The following is a 22,104-nucleotide window of genomic DNA, read 5'->3' on the forward strand; positions in this document are numbered from 1 at the left end:
CGGTCCGTGAGTTCGAGCCCCGCGTCAGGCTCTGGGCTGATGGCTCGGAGCCTGGAGCCTGTTTCTGATTCTGTGTCTCCCTCTCTCTCTGCCCCTCCCCCGTTCATGCTCTGTCTCTCTCTGTCCCAAAAATAAATAAACGTTGAAAAAAAAAATTAAAAAAAAAAAAAAAGAAATATATAGTTTTAGAAAATGTTTAGCCTAACAGTTGATAAGTCAGAGACAGGGCTAGATCCAACCTCTGCCATTTCATTGAAATATTTTCGTTATATTTAATTTGCAAAAGGCCCTAAATTATAAAATCTTGATAAGCCATAAAGTATTATAATTTTACCACTCTTTCATTGAGTCTGTGTATCCCTAGGGAATTAATCTAACATTAAGGCTATCGGGGTTACATAGGGAAATTTCTAAGGAAAATATATTTCATGGATTCTAATCAAGTTTACAAACCTATTGAGTCACCATTTTTACAGGGTATGGGATTAAAGGTGTTCACCAACTCTAAAATCCGAAAACCACGGTCGTGTTCAGTGATCCAACCACCTGGAGGAGCGGAAAGGCAAGGAATGTATGGAGGTAAATAGCAAGTTGCTTTCAATTTTGTATAGCATCCAACAATATTAATTTGCCAAGAAAAAAATGTAAAACGAGATGGATCATGTGGCCTTATCTCCATTTGATACATAGAGAAACTAAGATTCAGATGTTTCTTGCTGAGATCATTTAGCTGGTAAATGGCATAGACAGAACTGACCAGTTTGTTAAAGATCAGCCCGATATTTTATTTATCTTATTTATTTTGAGAGAGAGAGAGAGAGAGACAGCACAAGCAGGGGAGGGGCAGAGGGAGAAAGAGAGAGAGAGAGAGACAGAGAGACAGAGAGAGAGAGAGAGAGAGAGAGAGAGAATCTTAAGCAGGCTCCACTCTCATCATGGAGCCCGATGCAGGGGTCGATCTCTTGACCATGAGATCATGATCTGAGCTGAAATCAAGAGTCAGCCACTTAACTGACTGAACCACCCTGGAGCCCCTGCATGAATCAGATATTTCAGGGCACAAAATCAGATGAAACACAAGATTCTACTATACTATAAGAAAGGAAAATGTTTACAATGTAAGGAGAGAATAATTCTAATTACGGAATCAGGAGACATTTTTAGAGATGCTATATCTTAAAGAATAGAAAGGAAGAGAACAGGCCTTGCTGGTGAAAAGAAACAATGCGAAGATGGCAGAAATATCTCCTAATCCAAAGCCAAAAGAAAACGAAATAAAACATCAAAGGAAGCAGCCTCTTTCTACACCCTTCACTTTCCCATTAAAATACATGTTTTGGGGCGCCTGGGTGGCGCAGTCGGTTAAGCGTCCAACTTCAGCCAGGTCACCATCTCGCGGTCCGGGAGTTCGAGCCCCGCGTCAGGCTCTGGGCTGATGGCTCGGAGCCTGGAGCCTGTTTCCAATTCTGTGTCTCCCTCTCTCTCTGCCCCTCCCCCGTTCATGCCCTGTCTCTCTCTGTCCCAAAAATAAATAAACGTTAAAAAAAAAAAAAATTAAAGTACATGTTTTAATCCCCAGATCTATTTATACTTACAGCCCATTAACCAATCCTTTTTCCTCTCTCTGTCTCCCATGATTCTGTCTTTTCTTCCAAAATATTCTTGATGCATATTGTTAATGAAGATTAACATCTTCTGAGTTTTGTATTTACGAATCAGAGGTTTTATGTGTCCAGTGAACATGACAGATGGCTTTATTGAGATATAACTGATATAGAACATTAAATAATTTTAAGGAATACAATGTGTTTATCTGATGCACTTATATATTACAAAATGATTATCACTATAGCATTAATTAAAATTTCTGTCACCTCCTAATTTCCATTTCTTCTTTTTTTTCTTTTAAATTTTTATTTTCATTCCACTTAGCTAACATACATTGTCATACTAGTTTCAGATGTAGAATTTAGTGATTCAACACTTCCGTACATCACCCTGTGCTCATCATAACAAGTGCACCCGTCGGTCCCCAACACCTATTTAACTCATTGCTTTTCCCCCCTCTTCCCTGGTGACCATCAGTTTGTTCTCTATAATTAAGAGTCTGTTTCTTGGTTTCTCTCCCTCTCCCTTATTTTTTTTCCCTTTGCTTGTTTGTTTTCTTAAGTTCCACACATGAGAGAAATCGTATGATATTTATCTGTTTCTGACTGCCTTAGGAGTACTACTAATCCATTAAAAAAAAAAAAAAATGAAATCTTGCCATTTGCAACAACATGGATGGAGCCAGAGAATATAATGCTAAGTGAAATAAGTCAGTCCATTTCTTTTTTATGGTTCTCAGCACTTTTCAAATGGAAAAACTGAACCCAGAAAGGTTAAGTAACTGAAGCCGTTAGGATGCCACGGCCAGTAAGAGATGAGATGGAGATTCAGATCTGGCTGTTTGACTCCAGATCCTTGTTTTTTAACCTCTACACTATTCTGTCTCTCAAAGGCTTTAAGGTGAGAGCTTGCCTGGAATGTTCTAAGGGTAAGGAAACCAGCATGGTTGGAACAGAGTGAACAAAGTAAGTGCAGTTGGAAAGAGAGATCAGCGGAATAATTGAGGCCAAATTGTATAGGGCTTTGCAGACCATTGTAAGAATTTGACTTTTTACTCTGCATGAGATGGAAAGATTTTCAGAAGTGGAGAGTGACGTGATCTAATATGTTTCTTATAAGGATCACACTAGATACTGAATTTAGAAGAAAATTAAGTTTTCAGTTTTTATGCTTTTTTTGTTTGAAAGTAGTAAAGGTCAAAAATGAATACAAGAATTACAAAGCTAAATTGAGTGGCCCTTTCACAGCCATGAACAGAATATCCAGTTGAAAGTATTTTGTGATCAGCAGTGAAATAGAACGTAAGTGAACGTGTCCAGGGATCAACACATTTCGATGAAGTCAGATGTGAAAAAGAAGCAGAATAATAATAATAATGACAACAATAACATTTTGTCTTGGGAAATGAATCTAAAGGCATTTAAAGTAGAGTGTATGAGTTGTGACAGAGGAAGAATAGAATTTTAACATACACACTGTGAAAGGATCAGTAGAGAGTTGAAGTTGACCTTGAGAATGAGACAATAAGGAAGGTACAGTCATCATCCAATACATGGAGTTAAAATAACACATTAAGCCACTGTTTGTTAACTGGAATAGCTGGAGAAGTTGAAGGGTCTTTGGCATCTGTAGCAGAAAAGAGAAAATAGCTTATTTAAATTTTTTTTTCAACGTTTTTTATTTATTTTGGGGACAGAGAGAGACAGAGCATGAACGGGGGAGGGGCAGAGAGAGAGGGAGACACAGAATCGGAAACAGGCTCCAGGCTCTGAGCCATCAGCCCAGAGCCCGACGCGGGGCTCGAACTCGCGGACCGCGAGATCGTGACCTGGTTGAAGTCGGACGCTTAACCGACTGCGCCACCCAGGCCCCCCGAAAATAGCTTATTTAGATGCATCATCCATTTAGATAAATTTAAGTACCAATAACAGATTTACATATTCAACATAAGAGTAAAAACAGAGACAATACAGCAACATCAGGGAGAAATCAAAGTCAGAGACAGAGATGGCTACCACGTGGAAGGACTTCTAGGAAAGAAGTTGTATGATATTAATTAAAGAAATTACTGTGGATGCTTTTTTTTTTTTTTTTTTGAGAGGGAGAGATCAAAGGAAAATACCTGGAAATGTTTTTTTTTTTAATTTATTTTTTTTAATTTTTTTAAAGCCTTTTTTTTATTTTTTGTAATCTTTATTTATTTTTGAGAGAGAGACAGGGTACAAGGGGGGAAGGAACAGATAGAAAGGGAGACACAGAATCCGAAGCAGGCTCCAGGCTCTGAGCTGTCAGCACAGAGCCCAACGTGGGGTTTGAACTCACAAACCTGTGAGATCATGACCTGAGCCGAAGTCGGACGCTCAACTGACAGAGCCACCCAGGTGCCCCATGTTTTGTTCTGGTTTTTAATAAATATTATTTCACAAGGCAATTCTGAAATATCACCTGGGGTGCTTGGATGGAGAGCCTAAGCCAAACTCAATTTATAAGCATGACCTCAGGCACAACAAGGATCGGAAAGCTTTCACGTTTAGTTCTCTATCCCCTTACTTTTGTAAATAATTTCTCTGTCTCCGTCGTAGCAAATGGAACCATCTTTCTATGGCATCTTGAATTTTTCATTTCTCCTTCCCAAGACATAAAGAGAAGAAAATCTAATGCCCTAGCCTTCTTATCAGGAGAACAATGAGTTTACAAGCTTCATTATAGTGCAAAGAATTGATGTTATTAAATTCTATTCACCCGTTGGTAACTCAAACAATGGAACACATGTTGCCCGAACAGAGTTTTGCGTTTTCTGCTCAGTCCTTCTTATGGAGGAAACAATACTCTGTGACCTTGAAAACCCTAACTATATCTCTCACAAACTATAAACGCATGTCCAAGTTCTCTTGCTCTACGAGCCTCCACTCATACACAATTATGCTATCTCTAGGGTACAGGGAATTTCTACCTTTAACAGAGACTCCTGTCTGCTCAAAGAATGAGGGCTCAACAAGTTATTTCCAAAGTTCTACAACTCTTAGGAGACCATCTGAGCAGGAAAAGTGAAAACTGGGTCTTCTAACTCTCACGCATGCACCATGAATGGATGCTTTTTCTTTAACTAGATTGTAATATTCCTTTATTTTATTAGTGGGAATGGCAGCGAGTCCATACAGTCCTCAATTTGACGCATATAATATAATGCCCATAAATAATCCAGAGCCAGTCTCCGAAACCGTACGGACTTATTTCCCTGAGACCTGGATCTGGGAGTTGGTGGCCGTGGAGTAAGTAATTTCACTCTCCTCCATTTGCTGTGGGTGAGCCAGTGAGAATCCTCCGGCACTTTCAACTCTAAGATAACCTTTCTGAGAAATTCTAAATCATCATCTTAACCTCTCATCCTTTCGGGATAGGTCTAAGAAAATGCTTTTATTATAGAGGTTTTATTATAGAGGTTTCAAATATAATATAAAAATATATTTTACTATATAGGTAAAATTGTCTCAGAGATGAGCAGTTCTGGAATAACTGTTCCTGAGACTGCCAGAAACAAGAAATGGGTGCTAAAAATATCCAAATGCTAGACTGCCTAATGCTATGGGGGGAGCCTTCCGGAAACGAGATTGGAACGCGCGCATAAACAAATCAGGCTACGTAAATGTAATGGTCTGTTTGTTAGATCGTGATTCTTTCTTTTTTTTTTTTTCTTTTTTTTTTTTTTTTAAACGTTTTTTTATTTTTGGGACAGAGAGAGGCACAGCATGAACGGGGGAGGAGCAGAGAGAGAGGGAGACACAGAATCGGAAACAGGCTCCAGGCTCTGAGCCATCAGCCCAGAGCCTGATGCGGGGCTCGAACTCCCGGACCGCGAGATCGTGACCTGGCTGAAGTCGGACGCTTAACCGACTGCGCCACCCAGGCGCCCCAGATCGTGATTCTTAAATACGCTTGTTTATGGGATTGCACAACAGTGAGGGACATCTATGGACCAAACTGAACCACACGGAAGTATTTTTCTTTTAAGGTACAGACATGTTGATGAGGGAAAGAGGCACCGTTGAGTACCTTCTATTTTCCCAACTCGGTTTCCCGATACATAATCTGGTGTACTCGTGTGGACATATTGATTCTCGCTTGAGAAAAGATGTTTCACCCGCTTACTTTCTGTTCTTCACATTTCTATCCTCCCCAGCGCATCAGGTGTGGCTGAAGTGGGAGTGACAGTCCCTGACGCCGTCACGGAATGGAAGGCAGGGGCCCTCTGTCTGTCCAATGACACTGGGCTTGGTCTCTCGCTTCCCGCCTCCCTCCGCGCCTTCCAGCCCTTCTTTGTGGAGCTCACAATGCCCCACTCTGTGATCCGCGGAGAGACCTTCACGCTCAAGGCCACTGTCCTAAACTACCTTCCCAAATGCATCCGGGTAAGGAAAATGAGGGTGAATTGAAAGGGGGGGATAGAGGGGCGCCTGGGTGGCGCAGTCGGTTGAGCATCCCACTTCAGCTCAGGTCGCGATCTCGCGGTCCGGGAGTCCGAGCCCCGCATCGGGCTCTGGGCTGATGGCTCAGAGCCTGGAGCCTGTTTCCGATTCTGTGTCTCCCTCTCTCTCTAGCCCCTCCCCCGTTCATGCTCTGTCTCTCTCCGTCCCCAAAATAAATAAACGTTGGAAAAAAAAAAATTTAAAAAAAAAAAAAAAAAAGAAAGGGGGGATAGAATCAAAGACTTCTTCGGTCGGTCAGCTCCCGATTCCGTTCCCAAGACTGTGGATAACGCTGGGAGTTCTGCCCTAGAGCTGCAAATAAATAGTGTCAAGCAGGGCAGGACCTGATCAGGAAGATAACACAATGACCTTTGGGCTACAGGTACAGGACCTCCAAACCACATACTTTTAAAAAGAAAATTGCCCGAATCTGGCCGAATCCTTTAACACAGGATAGGCTTTTTGCCAGGAAACTTCTTGATGCTGACGGAAAAAAAAAAAAAAGCCCGTTTGCGTAATTCCATGAGCGTCACCCTTCAGGCTCTTATCTCTGAACTCCCACAGTGTGCTTGCAACTTCTACAGCATGTGTTTCTTTGTAAATTTCGTCACGGTTTTGTGTATCGATGATCCCCTTTGTAACACAACATCCTCAAGGTCCGGAAGCTCTTAATTTGCTCCGTCTTGTATATAGTAGACAGGTGATATTTGTTGAGGGAAGTGGGAAGAAGGGAAGGAAGAAGTCAGGAAGAAAATCTACACGGCAGGTAGGAACCAACGGGTAGAACCAGTAGGTAATGCTCCCGTGGGCAATCTTCCATTGAGGTTTTCCCCTCCCCTCCACTGTTGCTATACCTGCAAATTTCTCCAATCCACCCTAATGCAACGGCCCGATCCTCCTAGTAAGGAATCATTCTTGCTTTGTATCACTGCCATTCTTAAACTCCTCAAAGCATGCGTGGACTTATGTGACATAATTTTTCCCCCCAGTCCCAGTCTAGTGCGGCATCTCATATGTGGTCCCAGTTCTGTGCATTCATTGTCTCTCCATATTCTGACCATTTGTTTCTATGCCTCGCTTGCAAATGATAGGTCAGTGTGCAACTGCAAGCTTCCCCAGCCTTCCTACAATCCCAGAATGAAAAGGGACAGGAATCTCATTGCATCTGCGTAAATGAGAGGCGAACCCTGTCTTGGGCGATAACTCCCAAAACACTGGGTGAGGGACGTTCCCCCCACACGTTCTCCGATCAACAAGCGTCGTAGGTATCTGGACCCTACGTACATCACGTTCTCCTTTCTGCTTTCTGCAAATCTAATTCCGTAAGGTTAGTTTGTCATTTCTTTTGCTTTCTACCCCCAGCGGCCTCCCAGTACTCCCACTGCACCTGGGTCCCATGATCATTGTGGCTTGGGCACAGTGGACATGAGCCTTGAGTTTTTTTTTCAGCTTTAGTTCCCACTTCCGGCCAACAGTAAGGTGAAAGCGCAGCCCTTCAAGATGATGACAGAGCACAGAGTCATTTTCCGGGGGTAAAAGCTCAGTGGTAGACCATTTGACAAGCACACATTTTCAGCTATAAGGGATGGCGTGGACTGCTGTCAAGGTGAACGCGCATGTTTTTCTACGTTTTTCTGTTCCAGGGAGTGTGAACTTCTCGGTGAGTGCAGAGGCAGTGCCGTCCCTCGAGCTGTGTGGAAATGAGACTGCTGAGGTCCCTGAGATGGGGAGAAAAGACACGGTCATCAAAACCCTGTTGGTGGAGGTAGGTCGGTCCGGACCACTTTGACATATTTTTCTGAGACCCTAGCAATAATAACAATGAAAAAATATGGCCATATTCTTGAGATAATAAAGGAGAATTATACCATACTCACACAATCCCCCAGGGAAGACTAACGGAATTTCCTGTCCTAAAAGTTTACAGGAGTCGGTTAGGCACCCGACTCCTGATTTTCGTTCACGTCGTGATCTCACGGCCATGGGATCGAGCCCCGTGTCAGGCTCCACAATGTGGAGCCCGCTTACGACTCTCCTCTCTCTCTTCCTCTGCCCCTCGCCCCTGCTCACTCTCTAAAATAAAATAGAATATGAAAAAAAAAGTGTTATAGTCAACTTTGCGGACTAACCTTGTTAGCTTATTGTAAATACTTTTTTCATAGATTAATTTAGAACTATTCTCTTTTCCTGATCTCTCCCTCTCTTCTAAGATTCGCTTATTTCTCACCCCTTGTACCTTTGATTCTCTTTCCTTATTATCCCTCCTTTCCTCCTCTGCAAATCTCCCCGGTTTTTCGAATTGTACGGATTTATAGCGATTTGATCATAAGTGGGATGTGAAGATTGTGTAGCGTAAGTTCCAGCCTGCGATGCAATGAATCTACGGTTGTCCCTCAAAAACCTGGATATTTATCCATTTTCTCTTTTTTTTTTTTTTTTTTTTTTTACTCCAGCCTGAAGGTATTGAGCAAGAAGAGACTTTCAACTTTATGATCTGTGCCTCAGGTAACAGTCAATCTTCATAATCATGGCGAGAATAACGCCTCACAGGGATATGTATGTCAAATTACACTGCAAACTCAGTTCACATTTAGCCTTTACCTCCGTAGCCCAGGGACTGACCGTGAACCAGTCAGGACATAGTAGCTTAGAGTGTCATAGTTTAGGTAGAAAGGGAGCAAAGTCATGATAAGTTTGAATGACAATAATATTCCCTAAAATAGTTGACGATGAAATATGTGGCACTTTGTACTCATCTTACTAAAAAAAAAAAAAAAAAATGTTTTTCATGGCAAAAAGAAAACCCGTTTTGCATCGGGAGTTTGTCATATCACTGAGAAACACCTGTACCTTGCAAATTACATTACCACATTAGTATTAGCGCTACGTCATATGTGTATATGTGTATATGACGCTTTTCTCGTCACTTGAGAAGGACCATTTTAAAATATAAACTCAGAGAACAATAAAAGCAGAGAATTGTGCCATTAAATCAAAGAACTGTACACCCTCACCAGTTCCCAGGCTCCTTTGAGAGAGCCACTATGCACGGCAACACAAAACATAGCAAAGTGAGAGGGGAAAGGACTCTGGTAGTCATACAGCGCCAAGAAGAGCTGGACTATTAAAGGTGATCTCACCATAAGCACAGTCCTTATCCCTTGGACTCCGAGTCCCTGAAGGAGACATAATAACACTGAATATAATAATAACAACCATAATAACTGCTCATGTGTATGGAGATTTGACATGTTGCAGAGGCTGTTCTAATGCACACGTGTTTCACATGCATTCTTCCTTGAGTCGTCATACGAGCAAGTTAGACGATGAAGAGGTTAAGGAATTTGTCCAAGGTTTGTAGCTAGTAAGTGGCAGGGCTGGTACCACGTCCAAGCAGGATGGCTCTGACCCCCTCCTAACCACTACATCATACTGCGATAAGAGATGCCGTCTTTTGATATGGATTGTCTGTTTCCAAAGGCACTGAAACATCTGAGCAGTTATCTCTGAAGCTCCCACCTAACGTGGTCAAAGAATCGGCCAGAGCCTCCTTTTCAGTTTTGGGTGAGTCAACTTGCACCCAGAAAACTTGAGACAAAAGAGCAGCCATAATACATTTTTTTTGTATCTATCTATCTATCTATCTATGTGCTTGGAATCTCAACTTATTGATAGTACCTATTTCTATTGGGATTCTGGAAGTCTCACTCTCTAAATAGAACTTTTCCCTTGCCTAAATGATGGTATCTATAATTCTAAATAGGAAAATCACTTGTCTTTAATAGTGTGAGCTACTTACGAGCTGAAATTACTCTGACACCTCATCTTTCACATCCCCCAGGTGACATATTAGGTTCTGCTATGCAAAATATACAGAATCTCCTCCAGATGCCCTATGGCTGTGGAGAACAAAACATGGCCCTCTTTGCTCCGAACATCTATGTTTTGAACTATCTGAATGAAACCCAACAGTTGACCGCAGAGATCGAGTCCAAGGCCCTCAGCTATCTTATCAGTGGTGAGACAAAGACGAGTTTACTTTGTTACTCTAAGGAGATTTTTCCCGATTAAACTTGAATCATATTACCAGATATTAAGCTAATGATGGTGATTTGGGGGGAAATGACAACTTTCCCAACATTTGATAGGATGTTGTGTTGTGACATATCCATATCACCATGACAGATCCTATGCACAAGAGACCGTACAATGTCTGGGGCTTCTGACCAACCTGCGCGTATGGGTGGCTTGCCTTTCTATAATATTTCTTGAACTAATTGCACCTTTCATTCCAGGTTACCAGAGACAGCTGAACTACAAACACCAAGATGGTTCCTACAGCCCCTTTGGACAGCAATATGGCAGGAGCCAGGGCAACACTTGGTAAGAGAAGAAAATCTGAGTCTCAACGATGAGCTCACAGCATGTACGTGTATTAGCCTATTTAATTCTTACAACTACCCTGTGAAGTGAGAGCCGCTTCATTTTACAGAGGAGGAAATGCTATACCACCATGGATAAATAAATGTCTCTGGTATAAACGGCTCCTAGGTGGCAGAAATGAGAACACTTGGAACTTGATTCTTTTTTATATCCAATATACCAAGCGTCTTTTCTTTCTCGTGTTGCTAAGAGACCATTGTAAGTTTGTGGTTTTCCCCTCTTGAGTTGTTGCTTAGCACTGAGAGACACTAGAGACAGGCAACAAGAACAGTAGCCATTCCTCACGGAGTGTCCTTTACTAACTTTTTTTTGGGTTTTTTTTGGTTTTTTTGTTTTTTTAATTTTTTTTTCCCAACGTTTTTATTTATTTTTGGGACAGAGAGAGACAGAGCATGAACGGGGGAGGGGCAGAGAGAGAGGGAGACACAGAATCGGAAACAGGCTCCAGGCTCTGAGCCATCAGCCCAGAGCCTGACGCGGGGCTCGAACTCACAGACCGCGAGATCGTGACCTGGCTGAAGTCGGACGCTTAACCGACTGCGCCACCCAGGCGCCCCTACTAACTTTTACTAAATGATTCTCTCTGTCTGTCTGTCTGTCTCTCTGCTTATCCATCCATCGTGGTCAGCCCATCCATCGATCTTCCATCTGTCCCTCCATCTATCTACCTGTCTGTCCATCCACTCATCTATTTATTTTTCTATTCATCCATCTTGAAGAAGTCGGACCACAAAAGAAAACGAGACGAAATCAATGACCCAGAAAGTGGTGGAGAAGCTGGGCGAGGTGAAATATTTACTGAGGCAGGACATTAAAAGCAGTTCATTAGACTATGAGCTGCATAAGAGGAGGTAAGAAATCTGTGAAAAGAGCCTGGGTAGCTCAGTCGGTTAAGCATCCGACTCTGGATTTCGGCTCAGGTCAAGATCTCATGGTTTGTGAGTTCAAGCCCCGCATCAGCACAGAACTGTCAGCACAAAGCCCGCTTAGAATTCTCTCTCTCCCTCTCTCTCTGCCCCTCCCCTGCTCAAGCACTCTCTCTCTCTCTCTCTCTCTCTCTCTCTCTTCCTCTTTTCACAGGGAGGAGTAGAAGATGAAGTGACCCTCTCTGCCTATGTCACTATTGCTCTTCTGGAAATTCCTCTCTCTGCTACTGTAAGATTCACCTCACTTCCACTTCCTACCATGAAAACTACAACCCTGATGTCTGAACACGCCCTACAAAAAGCCAAGTCTTCGCTCAATGCGGAGGCATTTCTCAGCTCGCAGAGCTCTGTGGTTAATCCAGCAAAGGGAACTTATACTTGCCTAGCAACGCCCTCAGGCTATGTACAAAACTCATCCTAAACACTCAGGTTCTGTAGACTTACTCTTTTTTTTTTTTTTTCTTCAACGTTTTTATTTATTTTTGGGACAGAGAGAGACAGAGCATGAACGGGGGAGGGGCAGAGAGAGAGGGAGACACAGAATCAGAAACAGGCTCCAGGCTCTGAGCCATCAGCCCAGAGCCCGACGCGGGGCTCGAACTCACGGACCGCGAGATCGTGACCTGGCTGAAGTCGGACGCTTAACCGACTGCGCCACCCAGGCGCCCCTGTAGACTGACTCTTTTAAGACTTAAGTATAAAGCTAAGAGATTTAAAACGCTTTTTCAACTTCAAAATCGTGGATATCCGGCTGTCTACCTGGCTGGCTAACAGCCGTGAATGACATCTGTCACGCGATGTCCAACCCAGGGCCCGCTCCACCCGCGACTTGCCCTAGCTTGACATCATTACCTCCTGGTCTTTGCAGCACCCGGTTGTTCGCAATGCCCTCTTCTGCCTGGAGTCTGCCTGGAACACGGCAAAGGAGGGGACCCATGGGAGCCAGAGCTACACCAAGGCGTTGTTGGCCTACGCTTTTGCCCTGGTGGGAAAGCCAGACAAGAAGAGAGAAATACTGGACTCTCTTAGGGAGGAAGCTGTGAAAGAAGGTGAGAGCGAATGGTCAAAAAATGTCCCCCTCCTCTTCCCCTGACACTGCAAAAAGACAATTGTGTTCCTGCTGAAAGTAATAAGTCTCCTTATCCAACTCAGGTGCTATGAAATCAGAGTACCTCTCATAAAAATGTCGTCTCTGCGATGTCATGTGTTATACAGTGTGTCACATAATAGACAGTGCTGCAGGTAAATTGTGGAAGTTTATTCCTCACTGCGACATATATATATTTTTTAAATTTATATATATTTCCCATGGTATCTGCCTGCTTGAATGAAATTATACTCGAATGAAAAGAGGCACAACCAAAAAGCCATACTCAGGGAAGTGCAATAACATTTTCACAGTGTTTTTATCTCTATCTGCAAAGAGATGATCACAAAAAGTCCTCTGGGATCAATGCGTGGGTTTTATATTCCAATTTATCCTCCAGTTTCCACGAAATCTCTCAAGCAATAAGGGAACTCTCTTGGGTGCCTGGGTGGCTCGGTCGGTTCAGCGTCCGACTTCAGCTCAGGACATGATCTCACAGTTTGTGAGTTCAAGCCCCACGTCGGGCTCTGTGCTGACAGCTCAGAGCCTGGAGCCTGCTTCGGGTTCGGTGTCTCCGTCGTTCTCTGCCTCTCTCTCTCTCTCTCTCTCTCAAAAATAAACATTAAAAAATTAATAAAAAAATAACATTTAAGACACTGATAAGGATGTTCCGTGCTTCGTCCTCCAACAACATTCTTCAACTTAGCCCCACAGGACTAAACCAAGCTTAGTATGGAAATGTGACTCAGGGAATTTGTGGGGTTTATGGAAGAGAGGACCTTACTCCATCCCTGTATTATTTTCAGCTACACATGATACAGATGTGTTTTCATGTATCATCTGCGAACCATCATCCTTTTTCTTACCCTTAAGGCAACTCAGTCCACTGGGAGCGACCTGAGAAACCCAGGGCACCAGTGGGGCCTCTTTATCAGCCCCAGGCTCCCTCAGCTGAGGTGGAGATGACGTCCTACGTGCTCCTCGCTCACCTCACGGCCCAGCCCGGCCCGACCTCCGAGGACCTGACTTCGGCCGCGGGCATCGTGAGCTGGATCCTAAAGCAACAGAATGCCCACGGGGGCTTCTCCTCCACCCAGGTCTGTGGTTCCCAAATAGTCTTCTCTTCCAGATTCACTTGGCAGATGGGAAGCTTGAAAACAGAACAGTTACGAGGAAAAGAGAAGAGACCATTAAATCATGGGGAGGGTTCTTTAGGGATATTTGAGGACAGTGGGAATCTGAAGGAAACAGACCTGAGACATTCCCCTAAAACGCTTTTCCCAAGTGCTATGTTGACACCCTATCCGTGTGGCTACTGACCATGAACATCAGCCCTCTCTAAAGCTTACACACACGGGTCGCCGGCCACACTCTAGACTCGGGTTTTTGAATATCGGTGCTCCTGACATTTTGGGGAAGATACTTGGGGAAGGCCAAGAACACTGTTGTGAGGGGCTGTCCTGGGCACCGAAGATGTTTGGCAGCACCCGTGTCCTCTCCCCACTAGATGGCCCATGGCACCCCACCTACTCTCAGTCGAGATAAGGTAGAATCACCACTGGATAAGAAATCCTGTAGGATTCTTCCAACAAGAAACCCTCTAAGGTGAACCAGAAAATTGTATGATTAAAAGGAAAGTGACCGAGGCACCTGGACAGCTCAGTAGGTTGAGTGTCTGAATATCCAGAGAACCTGGGTTTTCCCTCCTACAAAGCTCTTTCAATATTTAGGATGTACATAGTGGGACTTTTATTTTTCAGAGAAATTAGGTGTGGGAAATGAAAATACGCTATATAAAAGTGGGAAAGAAACTTGGGAAAGTGCCATGGTCTCCTATCACTACTCGCAGCCAATTTCTGTCACTCTTCTACCTAAATGAACACCATTCACCCTTTTTCCTAACTTGTCAATTTTAGACCCAATCTTGGACAGCTATAGCCAGGGGCACCATTGATGAGAAAGGGTAGGCCGTAATCTCTGGACGCAGGGGAATAGTCCCTTAGGACAAAACTAATATAAGTGAAAACAAATTGCCAGGCTAATTGGCATCAGAAGTCTTTTATTTCACTTGCGGAAACTGTAGCATAACTTTGATGGTGCCTGAAAGGCAAAGAAAAAGGAAACGCAATTAGCAGATGTAAACTTCAGGGGGGAAAAGCCATCATCCCCTTGTGGTAACCCACACAGACTTTGGGGGCAGTCCCTGCTACCAAAAACTTACTCTTTGGGGGTGGGTTCTCCACTCCTCTCTTCCAGGACACGGTGGTGGCTCTCCATGCCTTGTCCAGATATGGAGCAGCCACATTCACCAGGACTGAGAAAGCTGCACGGGTGACCATTCGGAATTCACAGACATTTTTCACGAATTTCCAAGTGGACAAAACCAACTTCCTGTTACTGCGTCAGGTCTCATTGCCAGAGCTGCCCGGGGAATATGCCATAACGGTGACTGGAGACAGATGCGTGTATCTTCAGGTGAGACTCAAGTTATGTTGGAAATTTTAACCTTACCGAATGAAAGAGGAGTCCTGGTCTCTCGTTTCTGAGCATGGAAAGGGCAAATCTGGAGGCGCGAAATGATGAAAAAGTGAGGCGCTCCAGGCAAACAGAGAAACTGATGGTGCATTGCCCTTCCACAGGCATCCATGAAATACAATATTCTTCCAGAGAAGGAGGACTCCGCATTTACTCTGAAGGTGCAGACTGTACCCCAAACTTGTGATGGACCCAAAGCTCACACCAGCTTCCAGATCTCACTGAGTGTCAGGTAAGACTTGTGGCTGAAACACGCGATCCTGAGTCTAAAAGCTACTTGGAACCATCAGTATTTAATAATATATTTTGAAGCTATGCTAGTAAGTGGGTATAATTTAAAACTGTTATATCTACTAATGAAGTTAGCCTTCTATCATCATGAAGTGATTCTTTTATTTAGTAACTTTTTTTGTCTTAAAGTTTCAGTAATACTTCCAAAGCCTTTAAAAGCAAAGTCTGGTCTTGGGGCGCCTGGGTGGCGCAGTTGGTTAAGCGTCCGACTTCAGCCAGGTCACGATCTCACGGTCCGTGAGTTCGAGCCCCGCGTCAGGCTCTGGGCTGATGGCTTGGAGCCTGGAGCCTGTTTCCGATTCTGTGTCTCCCTCTCTCTCTGCCCCTCCCCCGTTCATGCTCTGTCTCTGTCTGTCCCATAAATAAATAAAAACGTTGAAAAAAAAATAAAAGCAAAGTCTGGTCTTAAACTCTCAAATAAAAAGTGTGGACTATTCGAATGTTAAAAATTCCCTACTTTTACACTAATTTTTGTTCAACGCATCACTGAAGAGTAAATTATTTTCCACAAAGATTTGTACTTTAGGTTGAAGTAAGTCTTCTTTACCTCTTCTGAATAATTATATTCTATTTTATTATTTTTCTAATCAGATAAATAGCAAATGCTAATATTAAAGAGAAGTATAAATTACATATAAGATATAGAAATTGCCCTATAATAACCCATCAAAAACGTATAGGAATCCTAAGAAAACAGAGCAGCAATAGAATACTATGTAACTAATACTAATGATATTGATATTGTAAAACAAATCTTATTTGCATAAAAGTATAAAAGTCTATCCGATCTTACAACCCTTTGGAGCCTCTCTGGGAGACATGCTACATTCAAGTTAATTAAAAATATTAAAGTAATACCTACTAAATAACAAACATATAGACGAAGTGTCCAAAAACTATCATGTGTTAACAAATGCAAACTACTAAGCTCCATTCCCAAAGATTCGGATTTGATAGTTTGGGTCTGGGGCTTAAACATCTATGATTTTAGTAAACGGTAGATCTGATATACATTCAGGGTTCCAAACATCAGTGTCACGCATGTCTGGGGAGCACAGATTTCTAGGAGTCATAATGTCACAGAAAACTTCAAGAAGATAGGCCGGTTTATGGTAGGTCTTGAAGGAGGGACTCTGGCTTTCTTTCACATACAAAGCCCTTACTCCTTTTCCCTTTGACACTGTAGTTACACAGGGAGCCGCCCTGTCTCCAATATGGTGATTGTTGATGTGAAGATGGTATCTGGTTTTATCCCCTTGAAACCAACAATAAAAATGGTAGGTGAGGGGCGCCTGGGTGGCGCAGTCGGTTAAGCGTCCGACTTCAGCCAGGTCACGATCTCACGGTCCGTGTGTTCGAGCCCCGCGTCGGGCTCTGGGCTGATGGCTCGGAGCCTGGAGCCTGTTTCCGGTTCTGTGTCTCCCTCTCTCTCTGCCCCTCCCCCATTCATGCTCTGTCTCTCTCTGTCCTAAAAATAAATAAACGTTGAAAAAAAAATTTTTTTTTAAAAATGGTAGGTGAATTTTAAGCCTAGTAAATTTCATACAAAGGATGCTCTGTATATTCAAACTAGAAGCATACCAATAGCAAAGCCTTATCATTATCATCCTGCCCCCAAAATATTTTTTCTCAAACCCAGGAAATTAAATTCAATAATTGTTTATTTGTCTCTAAGCCGAGGGACTTGTGTGATACCAGAGAAACCCAAGAGGAGTCCCTGTCCTTAAGCCATTCGCAGTCTAGTTAGGGAATTAAAGCACATGGGTACAAAGCTGTATGTTACTATAACAATGCAAGAAAGACAGACTTTGATTACGTATCAGATTGGCTGATATGCTCTCAAACATTTGGCAATGACAGAAGCAATGTGAACTAGAATCATTAAAGATGCCAGAGGGTCTAATGTGTTACTTGGATATTGAAGCATGATGGAAATCCTGATCTGAAAATACTGGCTTCCTTCTCATCACAGAAAGCCAGATGATGTTTTCATGGTCAAGACATGATAACACTGAAGCCTGTATCCAAATGTGATTTCCGCCCCCCCCCCAACCCATGTTTTACATCTTTAATGTACCCTGGCTATTTAATCATGAAAATGACTTATAAGAATCCTATCCCTGACATCATTTGGACATTTGTCCCTTACTACAATCTTCTCTCATTTGCTAACTTTTTAAATTTTCTAATTTTCTTCAGCTCGAAAGATCTAGTCATGTGAGCAGGACGGAAGTCAGCAATAATCATGTCCTCATTTATGTGGAACAGGTAAGAGCTCTGACATTTTGGCTGAGACAATACATCACGGTGGTCTTTTCAAGTGGGTCTCTTCATTAGAAAATAAGTGATATGAGGTAAGCAGTAACTAGTTGCACCTTTCCAGAAAGTTCCTTTATTCTAAAAGAATAAAAATCTCCTTTTAGACCCACGGAGTGTTCTGCTCCCTTTAATTATGTTCAAATTGGAAAATGAATATGTCTATGAAATTGCAAGTAGAACATCAATGAACAAAAGGGTTATTGTGCCTGTTATTTCAAAGACCTCCCCCCAAAGAATAAATGTACGATAGTGGTTGATTAATGATAGTGTAAACATCCTGATACATCCCTCTATAAGATAAAATAAAATGTTGGGGCGCCTGGGTGGCGCAGTCGGTTAAGCGTCCGACTTCAGCCAGGTCACGATCTCGCGGTCTGTGAGTTCGAGCCCCGCGTCAGGCTCTGGGCTGATGGCTCAGAGCCTGGAGCCTGTTTCCGATTCTGTGTCTCCCTCTCTCTCTGACCCTCCCCCGTTCATGCTCTGTCTCTGTCTGTCCCAAAAATAAATAAAGGTTGAAAAAAAAAATTTAGCAAAGGGAATGCCTTATCCAGTCACTCCAAAAGAATAGCTTGATAATTACAGATGTTACGAAGCCAAGTCTCTGCATCTTGGCAAACACTCACATAGGCCCAGAGAGTTAATCTCATAGCTAAGCCTACCAGAGAATGTAGATTGCCTCAGCTATTTAGGAGAAAATCTGGGGAATTTTGTTCACAGTAAAGTGTTTCCAAAGTTGCATGTGAAATCCCATCTTGTCACCCATAAATGTTTGCTCACCTAAAAGACACCAGTGCATGAGAGTCAGAGAGCAAAGAAAGAATCTAATTTACTCAAGGAAGAGGGAAGGACACTTTCCAGACTCTTCATTACTCCCACTTGTCCTTTTAGGTAACAAATCAGACACTCAGCTTTTCCGTCACGGTTCTGCAAGATATCCCAGTAAGGGACCTCAAGCCAGCGATTGTCAAAGTCTATGATTACTATGAGCCAGGTAAGTGAGAAGAAACTGAAACAACTAAATAAGTCTCAACCCAGAGCCAAGAAATAGAATCCGTTGTTACAACAGATCCTAGTTTTAGTCCATTCGGTCAGTACTACATCTGTTTGTCTCTTTGCTCTAAGATACATATTGTAGCAACTATTAGTGGAACGAGTTCATCACTATCTACTGAGTCAGAAACTTAGAAATTTAAGAAGAAAGATAATATCTGGACACTGCTCTCACATATTTTAGAGACGTAGAGAACATAATCCACATAAAAAGATAATGTAACGAGGAAAGGCAGTTTATGACAGGTGAATGTTCGAATATAGATATTTTAACTATCCTGTTCAACACTTGTGTATTTATGTAGAGTTTTGACAATCCTGATATGTACTTGTCTCCAAAAGTAAAGTGAACAGACTTAGTATGGGCTCCCGTTTATAGATTTGTTTTTTGTCTCCTTTCATCCAACGATTCTTTCAGATGAGTCTGCCATTGCTGAGTACATCGCCCCCTGCAGCACAGGTAAGAGGTCACACGCCAGGACCACCCTCATTCCGCATGAGCTATGCTCCCTAAAGTTTCTTCTAAATTTAAAATTCTCTGCAAGTCTTTTCCTAGACCCAAGACAGTTCACGTGGCACATGCTCACACAAAGAGAAAACTGTGGCCTCTCCAATTTCAGATAGCCACACCGTTATCGCTAAAGTCAATAAGTTTTGTTTGCGTGTTTGTTTGTAGGATAGCTATCACTGACAGGCAACATTTTACATCACAGCTAATCCGTCCCCTTCAGCCCAAGGGACAACTATTTAATTCTCCTGCCAAATCTAGCCCAACATCTATTTTTGTAAATGAAGTTTTTATTGGAACGGAGCCACGCTCATTGCATTATTTTCTACAGCTGTTTTCATATGTTGAATAGTTATGGCATAAGCCACATGGCCTGCGACATCCAAAATATTTACCATACGTCCTTTGACAGCAAAAGTGTGCCAACCCTTGTTCTAGCCCAGGCTCAGCTGAGGGAATGTTCCTGAGGAAACCCCACCACCTTCCTATGTTTCTCTTCCCTCCATAGATGCAGAGCATGGCAATGTTTGAAGACCGTATTTAGGCTCCATATTTTGTTGGATTCCCTGTCCTATACTTCTGTTGAGAAGAAATGGAGTCGTTTGTGTCTGTGAAACAGACATCAAAGAGGCTTGCTGAATAAATATGTTTCTGGTCAAGCTCTCAGTTGTTCAGTCGTTCATTTATCAAATATCAATTACATGCTTACATGCAATGTTGTTTTAAATAATGTGAAGAATACAGATGTGTAACATCTGCAGATAGTTCAGCTGTGGCTATTGCATATAAAGTCGAACAGAGAATAACTGAAAATAGTTTATGTTCCGGGAAATCTTAGGGAAAAAAACTCGTTCATTGGTCTAGGAAGCCTTTGTTTAGACGGAGGTAAGTAAGTAGTATTGATTAGTTAGGCATAAATATTTTTGGAGAGGAAGCAAGAAATGTTTATCTTGGTCCTTAAGAAAGTCCATCAGAAATGGACTTCACAGGAGACTAAAATGATTGGAGTAAGAAAATGTGTTGGTGACAGGCAGTATTGTGCAGTGGCTAAAATCTAGACACTGGGGCCAGACTACCTAGAGTCAAATTCTGACTCCATCCCTGTCCCACCAGCTGAATGACTGGGGCTGTGACTCAACTCTCTGCTTCGGATTCCTCACAAAGAAATGGGAATAACAGACCCTATCTCAAAGTATTGTTATGAGGATAAACTATTCTCATGGAAGAGGGGAAAGAGAAAGAGCTGAATCAAGCAATGACTCAGAAAGCTTTGGCTCAGGGGCACCCGGGGGGCTCAGTCGGTTGGGCATTGGACTCCTGATTTGGGCTCAAGTCATCACGGTGCAGTTCGTGCGTTTGAACCCCACATCGGGCTCTGCACTGGCAAAGCAGAGCCTGCCTGGGATTCTCTGTCTCCCTCTCTCTCTCTGCCCCTCCCCCTGCTCACTCTCCAGCTCTCTCTCTCAAAAGTAAATAAACTTTAAAAAAAAAAAAAAAGCTTTGCCTCAAATGCGGTGTATATAACTTTCATTTGCATTCTATTGGCTAAAGCAAGTCACATGACCAAGCCCAACTTTAATGGGGCACTCAGTATGTTCTCACTTTCCCCCATGGGAAAAGCCGCAGGCCACGGGGGTCTCTCCTGCCACCAAAAATGTGCTGCTTTAGGGAATGGTGATGAAGGCAAAGTAAAAATATTCCTCTTACAATTCTCAACCCATAAGGGTGGGAGGAATTTTGTCTATTTACTTTTTACTTCTCTCTTATGTGGGTCTCCTCCTCCTCCTTCATAGGAAAATTCAATATTGATGTAATTTTATATTTGCATAGCATTTTAAACATCTCTGAGACTTTTCTATGTTTTCTAATTTTATCTAAACCCATTTTGCAACTCATAAGGAAATAATGTATCTAAGTCTTGAACACCAATGATTGCTAACATCAGAAAGAGAGAAATAATTCGATATTCTGTGCATCCTGATGCATGAATATAAGATTTCCTATGAAGTCGCATTGCCAAAAAAAAAAAATGAAATCTAATTCTCTGTCCCTGAAAAAAGACTGGAAACAGTGTGAAAAACCATTCTCCTTGGCCTTCCTCAGAATCAAGGCACAGTGTTTCGAAATGGAAAATTTAGAAGAAATCTTTAAAGATGACCCAAAAGATCTGAATTCAAACGTGAGAATTTGGTAAGAAACAGAGGTTTCTCAATCACAGGGATTAGATGGGAAGACAAGAGGGAGGATGGGAGGCTAAGAAATCCTTTCCCTAATCCAGAATGCTTTTTTATTTCATCCTAGGTTTTCCAAAGAGAGAAGAATAAACACAGTTTATTCGTAATTTATCACTGCGAATTCTGATCCCTTTCTTATGAGGTCAAGATCCACTTTTACATAAGGAAAGGGAGAAGAACCAGAGATTAACCTATGTTTCCAACATTTTACAGTTCCCAGAAAAAGAGTTAAGTCTTTTAATGCTAGGGCTCTTTATTGAGTCCTAGGATTAAAATTCCATATTTCTAGGACCAGATTTTTGCTTCCACAAACAGGGAAAAGATATGTGTGGGACGGTAATGGCATTAGCAAATAGGGACCAAAGAAGAAATCAGGGAGATGGTAAATTTATCCATGAAAATCATGACGTGGGAGCCAAGCACATGCAGAAGTCTCTGCATGTTTTTATCCAATAATGTGAGGTTATAGAGATGTACATGTAAAAATGGAAATTACCAAAATGATAACTAGCCTGTTCTCCCCCTTTATCTTTTCCTTTTTCCCCCCAAAAGATATATATATATGATATATATGATATATTCCGCCCCGAAAATACACACACACACACACACACACACACACACATACCTGAACTGA

The 22,104-nt window shown here is 42.4% G+C and overlaps 1 protein-coding gene across 1 annotated transcript in view; it reads left to right on the forward strand.

Moving 5' to 3' along the window:
• Nucleotides 1-19,895, forward strand: part of LOC121021926 (pregnancy zone protein-like) — a 32,552-nt gene extending 12,657 nt beyond the window's left edge. Inside the window, exons 10-29 of the mRNA XM_040462631.1 lie at nucleotides 477-579; nucleotides 4,745-4,880; nucleotides 5,789-6,017; nucleotides 7,166-7,292; nucleotides 7,718-7,839; nucleotides 8,528-8,579; nucleotides 9,555-9,638; nucleotides 9,916-10,092; nucleotides 10,370-10,457; nucleotides 11,240-11,303; nucleotides 11,598-11,672; nucleotides 12,312-12,492; nucleotides 13,404-13,627; nucleotides 14,787-15,005; nucleotides 15,170-15,297; nucleotides 16,543-16,633; nucleotides 17,556-17,624; nucleotides 18,564-18,666; nucleotides 19,144-19,185; nucleotides 19,742-19,895. Of these exons, the coding sequence (XP_040318565.1) occupies nucleotides 477-579; nucleotides 4,745-4,880; nucleotides 5,789-6,017; nucleotides 7,166-7,292; nucleotides 7,718-7,839; nucleotides 8,528-8,579; nucleotides 9,555-9,638; nucleotides 9,916-10,092; nucleotides 10,370-10,457; nucleotides 11,240-11,303; nucleotides 11,598-11,672; nucleotides 12,312-12,492; nucleotides 13,404-13,627; nucleotides 14,787-15,005; nucleotides 15,170-15,297; nucleotides 16,543-16,633; nucleotides 17,556-17,624; nucleotides 18,564-18,666; nucleotides 19,144-19,185; nucleotides 19,742-19,764 (2,337 nt within the window). The 3' untranslated portion in view covers nucleotides 19,765-19,895. The remainder of the gene's footprint in view (nucleotides 1-476; nucleotides 580-4,744; nucleotides 4,881-5,788; nucleotides 6,018-7,165; nucleotides 7,293-7,717; nucleotides 7,840-8,527; nucleotides 8,580-9,554; nucleotides 9,639-9,915; nucleotides 10,093-10,369; nucleotides 10,458-11,239; nucleotides 11,304-11,597; nucleotides 11,673-12,311; nucleotides 12,493-13,403; nucleotides 13,628-14,786; nucleotides 15,006-15,169; nucleotides 15,298-16,542; nucleotides 16,634-17,555; nucleotides 17,625-18,563; nucleotides 18,667-19,143; nucleotides 19,186-19,741) is intronic.
• The last annotated feature ends 2,209 nt before the right edge of the window (nucleotides 19,896-22,104 follow it).

Source organism: Herpailurus yagouaroundi, unplaced genomic scaffold (assembly GCF_014898765.1).
Source record: "Herpailurus yagouaroundi ecotype Mexico unplaced genomic scaffold, PumYag 355, whole genome shotgun sequence".
Lineage (NCBI taxonomy): Eukaryota > Metazoa > Chordata > Mammalia > Carnivora > Felidae > Herpailurus > Herpailurus yagouaroundi.